Below are 17,588 nucleotides of genomic sequence, written 5' to 3' on the forward strand. Positions count from 1 at the left end.
GGAACTGCTGTAACATCGGAGTTATCATTCCTTTCTCCAACAATGAAAGCATAACCGTATGACATTATGACTGCCAATTAGCAAAGAAGTAACTTCACTCATTTGGTACGGTAACTAATATTTTAACTATTACAGAGTATGACCTCACTAAACGGCAGAGAAGGAATAGAATGGAGTTCAGATGCTGGCTAGAATCCCATTGTGGGGCAACAGTAAGGACAGTACACCTTGTACCACACACCAGGAGCTCGTAATATTCCTATTTTTACAGGCAACACAAAGTAACTATTTGGGTAACTTTGAAGAAACATGAATCAGTTTTAAAAAGTATAACTTCTAAAGGGGCTTAGAACAAAAAAAAAGTAAGTAATTATTCTAAAGTATTCTCAGCTGGGAATGCAACCCATTAAGTTTAGTAGGCCTTATCACTGCACTGATTAAACTGAGTTTGCAATCTTGAACTTCCACAAAACATCTCTACTGCTGCATACTGCAGAGGAAAATCACTGGCAAGTAAACTATATTTTTAAGGCAGCTCACATGTGCTTTGCCAAGAAAAACAAGGATGCCTAAATCACTCTTTAAAAGCACCTAGTAGACAGATGATTCTATATTACAAATAGTTGGTTTAACATTAGCTTAATTGAATTGAATTAAGATTACACTGAGGGATAAAATGACAACTATTCGACAAAAGTAATTCAACTCTTTCTATTTTAATATTTTCAAACAGCTTGATTACAGAGATTTTGTTCCAAAGGTAGTAGAAATAGATTTAATTCACTCCAATTTTTCTCTTTCCTTCCCCTCTTAATTTCTAAGGCCTCTCAACCTGTCTGGTGCATATGTCAGAAAAACAAATAAAACTGTTCACTTCATGTACTTGGTTCTAAGTATCTGAATATTAACAAGCTGACTAGAAGCAAATTCCAGGCACATTGATGTGCACACTAAGTGTTTGGACATGGAAAAACATTACTCAAAGATTTTGTAGAAATAACAGGCAGAACTCTCTTAAGGATGCACAGATTTGAGAAGACATTAGAAGCTTTGCAAGTTTACCTTTTACATGTAATTTATAAAAAATGAGTTTTTCTATGGGAAGAATTTCATAGAAGAGAAGGTGCACAGTCATATAACTAATTATCAGATTTGGTAAAGGAACATATCTGATATCTGAGTAATACCTGTGTAAGACTGAACTTAAAGTATCCCTGAAGCAGTTTAAGATACAATTCATTTACAGGGCAACCTTATTTGCAAGGTATCATTTGTGGTAAATCTGCTTGCCAGTCTTCAGTGGGAACATAAAAACAAATGTGGACTTTTAAAAAAATATTACCTGTGGAAACAGAATCACAGCCATGATCAAAAAGTTCTCCCAAAGGGGAGCTGCTGTTTGTTCTTCTGGCTTGCTTCCCATCAATAGCATCCAGTGACTGGTAAAGGAAGAGTCCAAGTGCGCACAAGAGGAACACCCAGGAAGGAGCCTGAAACAAACATACAGAAAGAATCCATTTTGCCACTATTAGCCAATTTCTGTCACATGCAGATTATGCAATAGCTGACTGTTCTCACTGACTATTGTCAAGTGTTCATTTGCACTTTTTGACTAGTTTCAACATACTTTTTAAAATGTTCCCACACTATCATTAAAAAGTGCTCTTTCCCTCTTGTTCTCTGATACACGCACAGAGAGACACATGATTTGCTAGCCTAGTCAGTTGAACACTCCAAATATGAACCTTGGGCCAGGCAGAACAGGAAGGTTGTCAAGAACATTCGTTATTGCACAGTCAGTCCAACAGATGGACCTTGTTGATTCTCCTATCTGGATTGTGTAACATTTGTAGCAACAACTTTCAATCCAGAACATAACATCTGGACTTTACTTAAGAGATTTGTTTCTTTACTTGGCATTTTTGTATTCAACACACTAACTACCGTGTTTCCTCAAAAATAAGACAGCGTCTTATATTAATTTCTGCTCCAAAAAATGCATTAGGGCTTATTTTCAGGGGGTGTTTGATTTTTTTAATGGAGAACCATCTACATTTATTCAAATGCAACCATGTTATCTTCTTCTGGTTGCTGCACAATAGTGGACGGCAGGGTTTAACTGAACTGGGGCTTATTTTTGTGGTAGGGCTTATATTATGAGCATTCTGAAAAATCATACTAGGGCTTATTTTCAGGTTAGGTCTTATTTTCAGGAAAACAGGGTAAACGCCATAATTGATCTGGGACAAGGCACCATTTACTTACTCTAGTGTTACAAGTGTAAAACTGGATACCAAAAATGACTGGCATGAGAGCCTTCTTCCTGTTTGAAGAGGTACACATTGATTTTCATGTCATCTAAGAAGTCACAGAGAAATTAAATCTGTGGATTGTTAAAGGCTTGTGGAAAACCTCTCTCTGCCGTGTACCCACCTGCGCTTACAAGGGCCCCACCTGCAGAAACAGAGAGGTTGGCAACAGGAATTTTTTTAGTTGTGGCTCTGGGTGGGGAATTCTCTCCCTGATATAAACTGTGACATCTTTCCAGCCTCATGTAAATACCTTTTTCTTTACTTATGTTTTGTAACATTTTAACACTATCTATCTAGGTTTTATTTTACATTGATAAATGATTATTTCAGTGACAACGTCCAATTATTCCACGTGTATTATACAGTGGACCCTTGACTTACAGACGGCTTGACTTACAGACTTTTTGAGTTACAGACTTCTCTGGCCACAAAATTTAGGTTTGACTTGCAGACTGAGATTTGACTTACAAACCAGAAAAAAACCAAAATGGAACAAAAACGGCCTGCTACAGGATTAATCGGTTTTCAATGCACTGTAGGTCAATGGAGACTTGACTTACAGACTTTTTGACTTGAGAACCGCCTTCCAATACGGATTAAGTTCTCAAGTCAAGACCCCACTGTACGGTATTGGCAGCATTTTCTATATATTTACAATATTATTCCAGTACATATGTTTTAATTAATTGTTTGGGTTATGTATTCGCAAAGGCTTTCACGGCCGGGATCTAATGGTTGTTGTGGGTTTTTCGGGCTTCTTGGCTGTGTTCTGGGTTATGTTTCAATTTATCTTTAAAAATACAATTTTTTAAAAAAATTGGATATAACTATGCTGTTGTTACAATCCCGATGCCACTTTTCTACCTCCACATCTAACTGCATGCTTCTTTCTGATACTCATTTTCTTATCAAACATAAACTTATTATACTATATAAATGAGGAAGGGCTGTTTGTCAGGAAGAAAGCATGCACTTTACTCAGACAGAGGAAAGTCTGCAGCATAAAAAACATTAACAAGTATTTTCGAGGAATAACATAGGAAATATTTAGTACCTAGATTGTATCTCTGTTGCAACAAAAGAAGTGTAATCAAAGGTTACAAGCTTCTACCACGTTTCTCCAAAAATAAGAGAGGGTCTTATATTAATTTTGGATCAAAAAAAAAAAGCAGTAGGGCTTATTTTCAGGGGATGTTTTATTTTTTTCATGTACAACAATCTACATTTATTTAAATACAGTCATGTCATCTTCTTCTGGTTGCTGCACAATGGTGGAGGGCGGAGTTTCACTTAACTGGGGCTTATTTTTTGGATAGGGCTTATATTACAAGCATCCTGAAAAATCATACTAGGGCTTATTTTCAGGTTAGGTCTTATTTTTGGGGAAACAGGGTACTAGCTTATTATACTTTGATCTTAATCATATCCTTAGCAAGCAATTAAGCGCCACACTATAATTAAGTATGGTTAAGCTCAAGAGATTTGATAGTGTGAAGAGGAGTATAAAAGACTCAAGGTGTTCCTGGCTTTTCCTGACAAGACATTTCACTCTGTATTTTTTTTTTCACCATTTTTCCTGAATTCCTAGCCACTCTGCTTTCCAATCTACCTATATTTTACATGTCTCCAAAATGGGAAACTTTGCTGGATATCCTTTTATTACAAATCCCTGGTGCCAATTCCCCTTCCCTGTCTCCACATATAAATTCACATTTCTTTATCCCAAAGTAACTCATTTTTACAAGCAAAGAAACTTGAAACCTCTTTAAAGTCAATTCCATGTTTTAGGAATAACCAAGACCTGTCATATACCAAGCCAGATCTTTAGACCATGTAGCTCAGCTTTGCTACATGGACAGGCAGCAGCCTTCCAATGATTTAAGTAGGTATATCAGCACCAGGAACTGAATATGAGACCTTCTGCATGCAAAGAACGTCCTCCTCCACTGAGCCATGGACAGAGATTTGAAAATTTATTATTATTTATCTCAACTTCCACAGTGTCACATAGCATGGACACTATTAACTACTCTGGCTAAAACCTTCACTATTTACAATCCAATTACCATTAAAACATGTCCAACGGATCAACAGGAGTATGTGTTGACTCCATCCGTGCATAATAAATAGGTAACGCAGATTAAATAATATTTAGAGCAGTGGCAGACAAAATAGAACAGATGAAGGCCAAATGTAGCAACATTTCTATCTCTGAATCAGGATCACTAAATGTTGGTTTTGGTGTAGCTGTTAGTCAACGCGACATGTACTGATTAAGCCGCCTCTATCTGTGTTGACTATGACAGGAAAGGTAATAACTGAATAGAGCTCTGGGAAATCCATTCTAATCCTACTGAGTCACAAAACTCACTGGGTTGATCTTAGGACAGCCACTGTCTCTCAGCCTGACTTACCTCACAGGTTTGTTATCAGTATAAATCAGGAGGCAAAGCAGGAAGACAGCAATGAGCTTACCAAAGACTAGTCTTACCAAAGGCAAGTCAGGATGTAAATGTAATTAATTAATTAACAAACTCAAGAAAGATCAAAAAGAGGGCTCAGAAGTGTGTGCATAAAAATAGAATGATCAAGAAAAAAGCAAGAAAAGAGAATAGTTCAAGCAAAAAGGGGAAAGGACATTTTAAATGTTTGCTGAACAAATCAACCCCAATAACCAAAGAAGAACATTCTTGAAAAAGAAAAGTCAAGAGTTGGCTAACCCAACTGTAAAACTCTACCGTTACAATGCGAGTCTGATGTGTACAAATTGTCACTTCCCCAGAAAGGCTTGCAACAGTTATTTAATACAAGACTATGGGAAGTAAAAGTGACTGCAAAGCAAAATTGCTGGAAGACTTTCCTCTCAGCATAAACCAGAATCTCATCACAGCCCAGCCAACATTAAATAATGTTTAATTAATCACAAGCTTAGTACTCTCCTACAGAAATCTGTGGAACATGCAGTAACTCTTTGTGTAAATATTTGCTTAGAAGTAAGTCTTAGTCCCACTGAAAGCATGAGTGAACTAAGTGCGGCCTTTCAGATGTTGCTGGACTCCAATTCCCAGCATTCCTCATCACAGCCCATGCTGGCTAGTGCTAATGGGCCAACAACCACTACTAAAGGATCCACATTTTGCCCATGTGCCAAATAAAGGCTGCAGTCCTTATATACACCTTCAAGACCCATTCACTTTACTATGGTTTATTTCCAAGCAGACATCCTTAGATTGACACTTCAGGAGAAATGTAGGGAACAATGACAATAAATTATTATTATTATTATTATTATTATTATTATTATTATTATTATTATTATTATTATTATTATTATTATTATTATTATTATTATTATTATTATTATTATTAACAACAACAGCCACTCTTTGTGGCCTTCATAGATCTCACAAAGGCCTTTGATTTGGTTAGCAGGGATGGCCTTTTAAAAATACTTCCCAAGATTAGATGTCCTCCTCAACTCCTTAACATCATCAGGTCCTTTCATGAGGAAATGAAAGGCACTGTAATTTTCGATGACTCAATATCAGATCTCTTTGACATCCGAAGCGGAGTGAAACAGGGCTGTGTCCTCACACCAATGCTTTTTGGGATCTTTTTTGCTGTCATACAAAGGTGTCTATCTCCGGACTAGATCAGATGGAAAGCTCTTTAATCTCTCTAGATTGAGAGTGAGGACCAAAGTCCAACTGAAATGCATACTGGACTTCCTTTTCGCAGATGATGCAGCCATTGTTGCCCGCTCTGCTGAAAACCTACAACATGATGTTTTAGCAAGGTTGCCATACAGAGCACGTTACCATAGTCTTAGCAAGCCTGCCAAGACTTTGGACTAACAATCAGTCTGAAGAAAGCACAAGTCTTGGGCCAGGGCGTGGATTCCCCTCCCTCTATTACTATCTCCACACAAGAATTGGAGGTTGTTCATGAATTTGTGTACCTTGGCTCAACGATCTCTGGCACTCTCACTCTAGATGTCAAGCTGGATAAACGCATTGGCAAAGCAGCTACCATGTTCTCTAGACTCACAAAGAGAATATGGCTCAATAAGAAGCTGATGACATATACCAAGATCCAGGTCTATAGAGCCTGTGTCCTGAGCACACTCCTGTACTGCAGTGAGTCCTGGACCCTTTGTGCATGGCAGGAGAGGAAGCTGAACACGTTCCATATGCGTTGTCTCCAACACATTTTTGGTATCACCTGTCAGGACAAAGTTCCAAATAGAGTAGTCCCAGAACAAGCTGGAATTTTTAGCATATATACATTACTGAAACAGCAATGTCTACGTTGGCTTGGGCATGTTGTGAGAATGGCTGACGGTCGGATTCCAAAAGATCTCCTGTATGGAGAATTAGTGCAGGGAAATCGCCGCAGAGGGTGACCACAGCTGCGATACAAGGACATTTGCAAGCGGGATCTGAAGGCCTTAGGAATGGAACTCAGCAGATGGGAAACCCTGATATCGGACCGTTCAGCCTGGAAGCAGGCAGTACATCACAGCCTCTCCCGATTTGAAGAGACCCTTGTCCAGCAGGCCGAGGCAAAGAGGCAGTCCCGAAAGCAGCAAAATCAGGGAGCTGGACAGGGGATAGACTGGATTTGTCTTCAGTGTGGAAGGGATTGTCACTCTTGAATTGGCCTCCTCAGCCACACTAGACACTGTTCCAATTCCTCCATACAGAGCATGTTACCATAGTCTTTCGAGACTGAAGGGTGCCTAATGAATATTCTCTAGAGATAAACTCTGGTGAACTAGAGCCTGCTTTGCAAACTTACGCCACAACAAATCTCCTAGTCTTTACGGGAGGCTCTTCGGCTGCTTCAGTCACAATCCTGTGTTGCTTTACAAACATTGAAGTTAAACCACATCTAACTTATTGAGAACTACTCTACACAACAGTAAGCAATCTATATTAATGCATGATCCACAGTTCAATCTTCTATTATCTGCCATCAAGTCAGAACTGACTTGTAATGACCTTAATAGGATTTTCCTGGTAAGTCAGGTATTCAAGATGTGGTTTTATCAGTTTCATCCCCGCCCCAGTGAGTCCCCATGGCCGAATGGGGATTCTAACCCAGGTTCCATGAGTCATAATCCAATACTCTATATACTACACTTCACTAGACAATCTTCTACTCCCCTACAAAATTTAAGGATTAGGTGTGCTTAGCAAAAGAAAGGAAAAAAAAGAAAAATCCAGATGCAATTTAAAGAGTTGTGGGTTTGTTCTTTGGGGGTAAAAAGAGAATGATCAGAGGAATATTTGTTATCAAATAAGGGGAATTTCTGTAATTAAGGAAAGGGTAGGGGGATTAAAAAAAAAAGAGGAAATTCATCTTTGAATAAGCACCCCTAATACAGCAAGAGTATTTCCATAAAGGTTCTCTCTCTCTAAACAGGAAATGTAGATAAAAACTTCAGAGTGATGGAATAAGTTCTGCCACTTGGCTCTTGCAACATCACAGTAACACAGGTCAAAAGAGGCAAGGATCAACTGGAGTAGGAGTAAATACTCCACCTATCTCTTCAGTGAATTAGAAGAGCTAGAAAAACACTACGGTGTTTCCCCAAAAATAAGACAGGATCTTATATTAATTTTTGCTCCAAAAACACATTAGGGCTTATTTTCAGGGGATGTTTTATTTTTGTCATGTACAACAATCTACATTTATTCAGATACAGTCATGTCATCTTTTGGTTGCTGCACAAGGGTGGAGAATGGGGTTTAACTTCTTTTTGGGGTAGGGCTTATATTTCAAGCATCCTGAAAAATCATTTGTTGTTGTTTAGTCGTTAAGTCATGTCTGACTCTTCGTGACCCCATGGACCAGAGCACGCCAGGCCCCCCTGTCTTCCACTGCCTCCCAGAACTGGGTGAAATTCATGTTGGTTGCTTCGATGACACTGTCCAACCATCTCGTCCTCTGTTGTCCCCTTTTTCTCTTGCCTTCACACTTTCCCAACATCAGGGTCTTTTACAGGGAGCCTTCTCTTCTCATGAGATGACTAAAATATTGGAGACTCAGCTTCAACATGAAAACTTATACTAGGGCTTATTTTCAGGTTACGTCTTATTTTCAGGGAAACAGGGGAGGAAGGAAAAGGCTTTATTTTCGTCACCAATGGATACTATCCAGCAATATGTATATTCTCTACCTGGAATACTCTGACAGGAGTCACTGTAAGTCAGCATTAACTTGATGGCACATAACAAAATTGTGCTTCCACCCAACAGCAAAACAACAGTGGCTATGGGACCACACTCCCCTTGCACACCATGACAGGGGAAAGCTCAAAACCTGGGCAATGAGTCTATGGCCTCCAATTGTTGCTGGATTCTGGTTCTTGTCCTCCTTTAGCTCTGGCTGTGGTGACCAGGGACAATAGGTGTTGGGAGTCCAGCAACATCTGGAAGGCCATGAATCCTCTCCCTTATGTTATCAACTAACTTCTCTGCTTCAAGCCTCTCACAATTTTAAGGCAACAACTCAACCAGAGCCATCTCCGATGGTAATCCTAGCCATGTTTTTTTCTGCGTTCGCTACAGCCAGAGCAACATACATTGACTACTACTTTAGTCTCTCTTAATCCAATCCTATGCTTTTACGCAGCATCTCAAGCAGGTTTTTTTCATTTTAAGCACACCTAACCTGTTTACCTGGGAGCAACCAAAGCTTCCCTCAACCTACTTTCGACTGCCTTAATAAAAAAAAATAAATTACAAAGGACGCCACCCACAGTTAGGAATGAAGTTCCCTCGTCCAGCCCAACGCTTGGGAGGACCTGAAAGACGGACCCGTGGCGTCACTCGCGGGAAAAGGGCTCCAAGAGCGGCGAGAGCGAGCCCAGCTGGGCTTCCCCCTTCCCCGCCCGCTCAGCCCCCTTCTCCCGGGCTGTTGTTCCACCGGAGTGGCTCCCGTGGACGCGGCAGGCCACCCTCCTCCCTAACCCGGCTCGCTACGCGGCTGGAAACGAGGAACGCGTGGCCCTCCCTCCCTCTACGCCAAGGAGGAGCTCCCCGGAGGCCGCTCGGCTCCTCCTCGACGTCGCGGGCTCGCCTCCCCTCACCAACACGGCAACAAGGCGGCGGCTAAGGACCGGGGGGGGGCGCGGACGCCTGGAGCCCCAGCGGCGCCTCTGCGAGGAGGAGGACGAGGAGGCGGCGGCGGCGAGAGGCAGCCGCGAGCTCCCTTACCTCCTCGGCGGCGCTGGGGCAGTAGGCGATGAGCACGAGGGTGGGGAGGAGGTTGAGGACGAGGCCGCCCAGGGTGAGGGCGTTGGGGGCCAGCCAGGTCGGCGTGCGCTCCACCAGCCAGGCCCAGTAGCGCTGCAGGGGGGGCTCCAGCAAGGAGCGCCCGGAGGCGTTGTAGCGGTGCTGCTCCAGGCGCTTCAGCTGCGCGGCGCTCAGCGGCTCCGGCAGCGCCATGGCGGCTTCCCAGCCGCTCTCTGAACGCCGCCTAGTCAGTCAGTCAGTCAGCAGCCCGGGCTGCCCAGCCCTCAAGCGCTTCCGTGACGGCGGAGGCGGGCCCCCCTCGGCTCGGTGGGGCGGGCAAGAGGCAGGCGAGGGAAGGTCAGGACGGTCGCCGCAGCGGCTGGAGGCGGGCAGGCAAGCAAGCTCGGGCCGCCCCGTCCCGCCTGAGGGAGAACAGCTGGGCCCCCGAGGGGCCCTTTAACCGGCCTTCCGGAGCGCCGAGTCTTGGCTGCGCCGCGCAGGGAGGCCTGGCGGGCGCTTTTTACGAGCTCCTCCTTTTCCCCCCACACGGCCTTCGCCCTTCCGTCTCGAGCGCAAACACAGAGCCCTGAGAGCAGTAGTCAGCGGGTAGTGCTTTGTAGCAGGCGGCCAGGGACCCACTGTCCTCGGAGTAGCCCGAAGACTACACGCCCAGCGTGCCTGCAAACGTCCTGGCGATTGGAAGGAAGGGCAATATTTGTTATTTGGACTCTTATATTGCCCCTGTAGTGCAAGTATTTGTGCACTTAGACATCTGTTGATGACTCTTGCAAGCACAGTATCACAAAATGAATCTTCCTATTCACAGTTAGATGAGGGACAGCATGGCAATTATAGCAACAGTGGGACAATTTGTGCATCCAAGACCTCTGCAACAGCATCAGTACATAAATTACAGTGGCAAAGGTCAAGTGTCCTTTTGAATTCAGCTTCAGACAAAAATCCAAATTATCTTCCTCAACTGGGTTGGGTACCCATAACAGAGAATAATCAGTTCCACATGCAGGATTGTCAAAATCCTAGACTAAGTTGGCAAGAGCCTTAGCAAACTTTTAAGTGCTCTGCAGCAGCACTGTTACTTTCAGCTCTCCCATTCCTTGATTCAAATCTCTTACTCACAGCCCTGCACTTACTTAGTCCCACCCCTTTGGGCCAAACCTGTATTTTATAGGGGTTACACAAGCAATTCTCTGGGTGGTTTATAGATAAATGCTTAAAACCCCAAGGGACTCCACATGACAATACATTCTATAATAACGGACATTTACATATAGAAAATAATTTTCTTCTCCTTCATGGCTATTTGAAGCAAGTGATACACATGTTACTAGTTTAAAATAATAATAATTGCATGCCCTGGAGTCCATTCTGACTTAGGGCAAACATTTGCAGGATTTTCTAAGTAGAGAGTACAGTGGGGTCTTGACTTAAGTGCGGCTCGAGTTAAGAACATGTTGACTTAAGAACCACTCTCATAGGAAAATATTGACTTGACTTACATACTTAGATTTGAGTTAAGAACTGAAAAAAACCACGTGGGAGGCAGGGAAAGTGCAAAATTTGAACTTTCAGTTAACTGTTGGCCAGTGAAGAGGGTGCCTGTCTGCTTCCTCACTCCTCCCAGCGTTTAGAGAGTGGATTGGGAGTCTTCAGACTGCCTGGTACTGTATTGCCTGGACTGTATTTTCCCTGCCTTCCCTGAACCTTTCTTGACCTAAGAAAAAAAGAAACAAAATATCCCCCTCTAGTGGCCGAAGGCAGAATAGCAGCTTCCCATTAGTTTATGGACAGAAAAGAGCAGATACGGATCCAATGGTTTTCAATGCATTCCTATGGGAAATGCAGATTTGACCTGAGAACTTTTTGACTTGAGAACCGCCTTCCAATACGGATTAAGTTCTCAAGTCAAGACCCCACTGTACAGTACTTAGAAGTGCCTTACCGTTCCTCTCTTCTGGCAGCACCATGGGACTGTGTACCTCATCCCAAGATTTACACAGACTGGCTCTTTTCTCTAGAGGCACAGTGAGGAATTGAACTTTTAACCTCCGAAACTGTAGCCAGATACCTAAACCACTGAGCGATCCAGCCAGCTAGTTTCTTTAAGAAAACCTAATTATTTGAAGAATACAAAAATATGATTTCAATGAGCTAACTGTATCATAGACTGCCCTCTAAAGATGCCGGCCACAGAGACTGGCGAAACATTAGGAAGAACAACCTTCAGAACACGGCCAAAGAGCCCGAAAAACCAAGAAAAGCCATTATATCATAGGCTGTCAGAGGCATTAAAAAGGCATATTTTTAATATATGATGTGCATGCTTGTTGACAAATTACATCTCAGACTGATGGAAGTTGTAGTTCAGTAACAGTGGGAGGTCTACTCTTACTCACCTTGGCAACCTAAGGTTGTAGCCTAATTACATATGCCTAGGATTAAGTTCTGGGATGTGGTGGTGCTGCAGGTTAAACTGCAGGAGCCTCTGTGCTGCAAAGTCAGAAGACCAGCTGTCGTAAGATCGAATCCACGCAACGGAGTGAGCTCCCATCGCTTGTCCCAGCTCCTGCCAACCTAGCAGTTTGAAAGCATGTAAATGTGAGTAGATAAATAGGTACCACCATGGTGGGAAGGTCATGGCATTCCGTGTCTAGCCGCGCTGGCCACATGACCATGGAAACTGTCTACAGACAAACGCTGGCTCTATGGCTTGGAGATGGGGATGAGCACCACACCCTAGAGTTGGACACGACTGGACTAAATGTCAAGGGGAACCTTTAACTTACCTTAGGATTAAGTTCTGTTTCCTTACAAACACACATGTAGAGGAGTTGCCCACGCCATCCTGATGTCTTCTGGATACCTTGGATGACAACTCACACCATCACTGATGACCATAGTTTGCAATGATGGGGCTTATGGCACACAAACAGTATAGTGTTAGGTAGAACAATCCAGTGCCAGGTAGAACAGATAGTATTCATGGTGGAGGAGCCATCACAAATGCTGAACTCAAATGGAGCAGGAAAGCCTGAGTGGTGTCCTAGTCCCTGATAGTGAAGAATCCTAGGATTTGGGCCCTGCAAGTCCTGGTTCCACTACGATACTCTATGTGACAGGTAGATATTTAGCATAAGTGTTTCACCCAGCTAGAGAATGCTGCTTCACTTGTGTTTTGCATACCATGTTGCTGCTAAAGTTGTAAAAGACAGGATAGACCGGGAGCAAGTGTCTTCAGTTTCTCCCCATCATTAATATAATATCTGCCTGTCCTTATGTTCTCTGTAATGTTTAAGTTTGAAAGGAGAGAGGCACAACTTGGGTTGGTGACTGAGTGGCCAGGTAGCATTCTTCAGAACTTGACTCAGGGTGCGACCACATCAGATTTGATTCACAACCTCTATTGTTTGAAATCACAGCCAGTGCTCACACAAGAGTGGACTAATTTGAGAGTTCACTGTTCATACTGGATGCAATGAAATTCACATTCTAGCCCATCCCATTCCCTTCCTCTGGTGTTGCCTTTGCTGATCCTTCTTTACTTCTCTGGGCCCACCTCTGCTGATCTTTTATGGGGCGCAAATGCCTTTGCCTCATGTGGTCTGTAAAAAAATACTTCAAATTCACACATTTTATAAGGGGAGCAAATCCTGCAATATTTGACCATGTGGTCACAACCTTAGGTGAGATCTACCACTTGCATGTCCTCATTTTGTGCTTTATTAAATTGTGGAAATTTTATTTGCTTAGCATACTTGCTGAAAGTTCACTGGAATACTCATCCTGCCAGTTGCCATATTGCATTCAGAACAACTTATGTATGTTGTTCAATGGTGATGATATTTCATACAGTTTTTTCATATCAACAATTGCCTTTTGTAGGAAGACAGTTGTCACACAGGTATTAGAAGGGAGTTGTTTCATCTGCATAATTCATTACAGCAACGTGTTTTAATCATCTATTGGTGATGACCTACTGGGTGAGAGCGTTAATTTATGTCCAGATGTCCTTCATGCAAGTAACTTGTTGCACTAGCATGGATGAATAACCAATCAAACGTGTCCATCAATTTCACCATCTTGCCTGGCAAGGGTGACCTGTGAGAGGCAAATAACTGGGTTTGAAGGCAACAGATAAGGCAGATAAATAGGTTTGGAAGCATTGGACCTCTCACGCAGCTGTTCACTCACAACCTGGATTCAGTGGTATACTGCTACTCCATAAGGAAGCTCCATTGCCTTCCTTATCAAGGTTGATGACTAGCCAGTAATACTAGATTTATTCTCTATGGATATCTCCAATTGACTTTATGTCCTCAAAGTTATTGGCCATCACTACATCTTGCCGAGTGTGCAAGGAAAAACTTTCCAATTCATGAGGTTTGTACTGGAGTCATATTAGAATAATATATTCTGATTTTATATTTCTTAGCTGATATCACAGCACTAGAAGAGGATTTGCATAAAACATTTAAAGGATTGTTCTTGGGTGCATTTATACACCAAATAGAGCTTTTTTCCAACTGGTGCTTCAGCCAGGAATCAGGATTCATTCCCCTGCACCTGCCTCAGGGTGCAATTATACTGGCAAGCCAAATCAGAGCAGTACTTGAGAAAACAGTACATAGTGGTAGCCAGAACAAATACAAACTACCCAAATACTTCACTTGGTTTTAAACACTGCAGTTTATTGTACATGACATAAAATTGTAATGGAGAGAAATGGGATTCACAAGTGAATAAAGGAAAGAACGCCCTTTTAACTGAGGATATGTTCAGCTGAAACAACTCAAATGCTGCAAATGATATGTACCAAACAGTCCATTTTTAGCAGCCTATGTCAGATTCATTGGACAGTATCTTCCTGCCTAAATGGGGAGTGGAACGGCAATCACATAAGTGCAACTCCTGCTCTAACAGATTTCCCATCCTGTGCTTAGTTGTGTGACTGATCTCACAACCAGTGTGAGAATGGGTACACAATGCAATTGCCTTCTGCTCCATGTTAAAGCAATGGGATACTGGTTATTATTTATCAAAAGAGGTATATATTTCAAGACCTGACCGCATTGCCATTGGGTTAAGCACTAACTGCTTTCCACAAAAAGAATATATTTAGCCATAGAAAGTACAAAGATTAGCTCCCATGCGATTTTGCTTAGATTTTGTTCTTTATGGCAAAGAGAGAGAGAGAGAGAGAACAAAACACACAACAATGTGGAACATTACAGAATGCAGGTAAGCTTTAACTTATTTCATTTCAACCCCAAAAAGGCAATCCATGCGTGAATTTTCTTTCCACCAGCAGATGGAGGAGGAAGAAGAAGAAGAAGGGGGAAGGGCTGATATTTCAGATCCATGCTGTAGAAGTGCCATAGGAGGAGTTAAAATGTGCTGCCATGCTGGCTACCAGATTCCAGTGCAGCGGCGGAGAAGCACTCTGGCCAGGCTTTACTTTTTCCCCTCAGGGTTGCTTGCTTGAATTTCTTTTATATAAGAATCAATGATATGTGGGGGCACCCCTTGCATTAGTAGTCTGAAGAATGAGACCCCACCTAGGGATAAGGAATGAGACGATGGTTAAAGAAACCAAAAGAACAGACATTTGTTAAAACCAAGCCCTGCCAATCGTAACCAACTTATAACGCGTCTTCAAATGAGATGGAGAGGGGGGGGGGTCGTAACTTCAGTAGGACAACCTTCAGTTTAAAGTGATTTAAAATAGGTGTGAATTGAAATTAATGCTTTAGTAAGAGGTTGATTGAGAGCTCTGGATTCATTCCATTTGCTAACAGCATTGCCCAATAGATAGAGACTGGAAGCATCATTACACACATTATAGTGTATGACCACTGCCAACTGAGCCTCATCATGGTGAGTGACTCTTGCTTTGTTGTAAAGTTTGCAAGCACTTGTCAGATTAGTTTGTGCCATCATGCTGGCTGTTCCCCAACAGAATGTAGAGAGAGGCTTTCCAACATTTAGTTGACTTACATGGTGCCTACACAGCAGTAAGAAGGGTCAGGAGATGTTGCTGATCCAGATGGTGAGGTCAGAACATATACTTGCCAAGGGAAAAGAAAAGCAGGTTCCCCAAGCCAGTTCTTCTTCCTCTCTACTCTAACTTTCAAGAGTGTGATCATCAGCCAAACTGGACATTAATAAGACCCATGGTGTTAAGACATGTGGCCACTTCCAATAACTGAAGTAGATGCATGGCAAGACAGCATTGCCTTCAGTGTGTTGACTACATTTGGCAGGGGAGAAATGCTGAATGGCAGAATGTCAAGTCATGTCACCTGCTTCAATTAGATAACATGGCACACATTATAAGCTCAACATTTTATATAGCATCCAGTTCTGCTCTTGAGGATTGAGCAAATTGCAAGACACTCCTATAATTGTGTTAAAACTAGGACCATTTCCAACCCAATTCCAATGTATTGCACCATGACTCAACCCATTTTCAGCAGTTGTGTGATTGCACATTAAATGCGACAGTAGCAAGTACATCAAGTTGTTTTCAGGAGAAGGGTATTTTTTTATTATTATTATAGGTGTTGTTGTTGTTTAGTCGTTTAGTCGTGTCCGACTCTTCATGACCCCATGGACCAGAGCACGCCAGGCCCTCCTATCTTCCACTGCCTCCCGGAGTTCTGTCAATTTCATGTTGGTTGCTTCGCAGACACTGTCCAGCCATCTCATCCTCAGTCATCCCCTTCTCCTCTTGCCGTCACACTTTCCCAACATCAAGGTATTTTCCAAGAAGTCTTCTGTTCTCATGAGATGGCCAAAGTACTAAAGCCTCAGCTTCAGGATCTGTCCTTCCAGTGAGCAGTCAGGGTTGATTTCCTTTAGAATTGATAGGTTTGTTCTCCTTGCAGTCCAGGGGACTCTCAAGAGCCTCCTCCAGCACCATAGGTGACAGTAATGCATAGGTGACAGTAATGCATTCTACAATGACCTTTCCAAAGTCTGGCCATGATCTTTCTGAACTCATTAGTCAATATTTGCCAAGACTGTAGTCACACAAAGCCAGGCACTTGACTACAGACCTCTCTGATGTTGACTGCTACAAATCATACAAAGGCACTCTGACAGCCATATCTTTGCCCAGCTTTCTTAGATGTTCTAAATCAATGCTTGTCAAAATGTGAGCTTAGCGTCCCTAGAAGAGGATTATGGAAGCTTGCAGGTGTCCAATTTCTCCTTCATTGAACAATTAGAGAAGAGATAGGGACCTGATCTTGTTGTTGACAAAGTTGTTAGGTTCATATTATTCCATCCTGTTTCACTTCAGCAATGCTTGAGTTTCTTAAAAAGAGGGAAGCTATAATCATGTTTTTAATTCCTGTGCCAGCTCCACCTGTTACTAGGAAAAGTACTGTATTTTTTGCACCATAAGACTCACTTTTTCCCCACAAAACAGGGGTGTGGAAAGTCTGTGCGTCTTATGGAGCAAAGAAAACAGATTATATTTTCCTGTTTTCTTCTCCTAAAAAATTGGTGCGTCTTATGGAAAGGTGCGTCTTATGGAGCGAAAAATACGGGTAATTTCATCTGCTTATTTAGTACAGTTTCCTAATTAAAATAACTGTGTGCCTCAAGTCAATTCTGACTTATGGTGACCCCTTTCAGGGTTTCCTAGGTAGAAAGTACTCTGAAGTGGTTTACCATTCCCTTCTTCTGTGAGCATCCTGGGACCGTGCCACTTGATCAAGGCCCACACAAGCTTGCTGTTCTGGGAATTAAATTCCCAGCGTCTGGTTCCACAGACAGATACCTAACTCTATGTACAGATAAATACCAAAATGGAATGGAATAAAACAATAGGGAACCAGTAACCGTTAGCATTTGTCATATTGGTTCCCTCAAGTAGTTTAACAGTGCTCAGGTCAATGATTCGTATAGCTTTCTGACTGCCCAGGGTGTCTTGTGGAGACAGTGAAGCATACTGAAGTTGCATTACTTGACATCAAAACTTGAGCAGTGTTTCCTTTAGCTTGCTGAGGCTGCTGAT

General features: G+C 42.4%; 2 protein-coding genes across 20 annotated transcripts in view; both read right to left on the reverse strand.

Annotated features, from left to right (window-relative positions):
- The window catches only part of CHPT1 (choline phosphotransferase 1), a 23,139-nt gene extending 13,239 nt beyond the window's left edge, over nucleotides 1-9,900 (reverse strand). For 2 of the 4 annotated variants that reach the window (XR_002301175.3, XM_020800437.3), the window contains exons 1-2: nucleotides 9,533-9,898; nucleotides 1,343-1,490 (exon numbers count right to left, since the gene is read on the reverse strand). Coding sequence is in view for 3 of the 4 variants with exons in the window: in XM_020800437.3 (XP_020656096.2) it covers nucleotides 1,343-1,490; nucleotides 9,533-9,763 (379 nt within the window). In the remaining variant the exon portion in view is untranslated. Of the gene's footprint in view, nucleotides 1-1,342; nucleotides 1,491-9,532 lie in introns of all 4 variants that reach the window. The other 2 variants (XM_020800436.3, XM_020800435.3) reach the window with 1 other exon arrangement.
- A 4,335-nt stretch (nucleotides 9,901-14,235) lies between these two features.
- The window catches only part of MYBPC1 (myosin binding protein C1), a 121,627-nt gene continuing 118,274 nt past the window's right edge, over nucleotides 14,236-17,588 (reverse strand). For all 16 annotated transcript variants that reach the window (XM_020800479.3, XM_072999989.2, XM_072999988.2 and 13 more), the window contains one exon: nucleotides 14,236-15,123. In XM_020800479.3, the coding sequence (XP_020656138.3) occupies nucleotides 15,020-15,123 (104 nt within the window). In that variant the 3' untranslated portion in view covers nucleotides 14,236-15,019. The remainder of the gene's footprint in view (nucleotides 15,124-17,588) is intronic.

This window comes from Pogona vitticeps, chromosome 5 (genome assembly GCF_051106095.1).
Source record: "Pogona vitticeps strain Pit_001003342236 chromosome 5, PviZW2.1, whole genome shotgun sequence".
NCBI classification, from domain to species: Eukaryota; Metazoa; Chordata; class Lepidosauria; order Squamata; family Agamidae; genus Pogona; species Pogona vitticeps.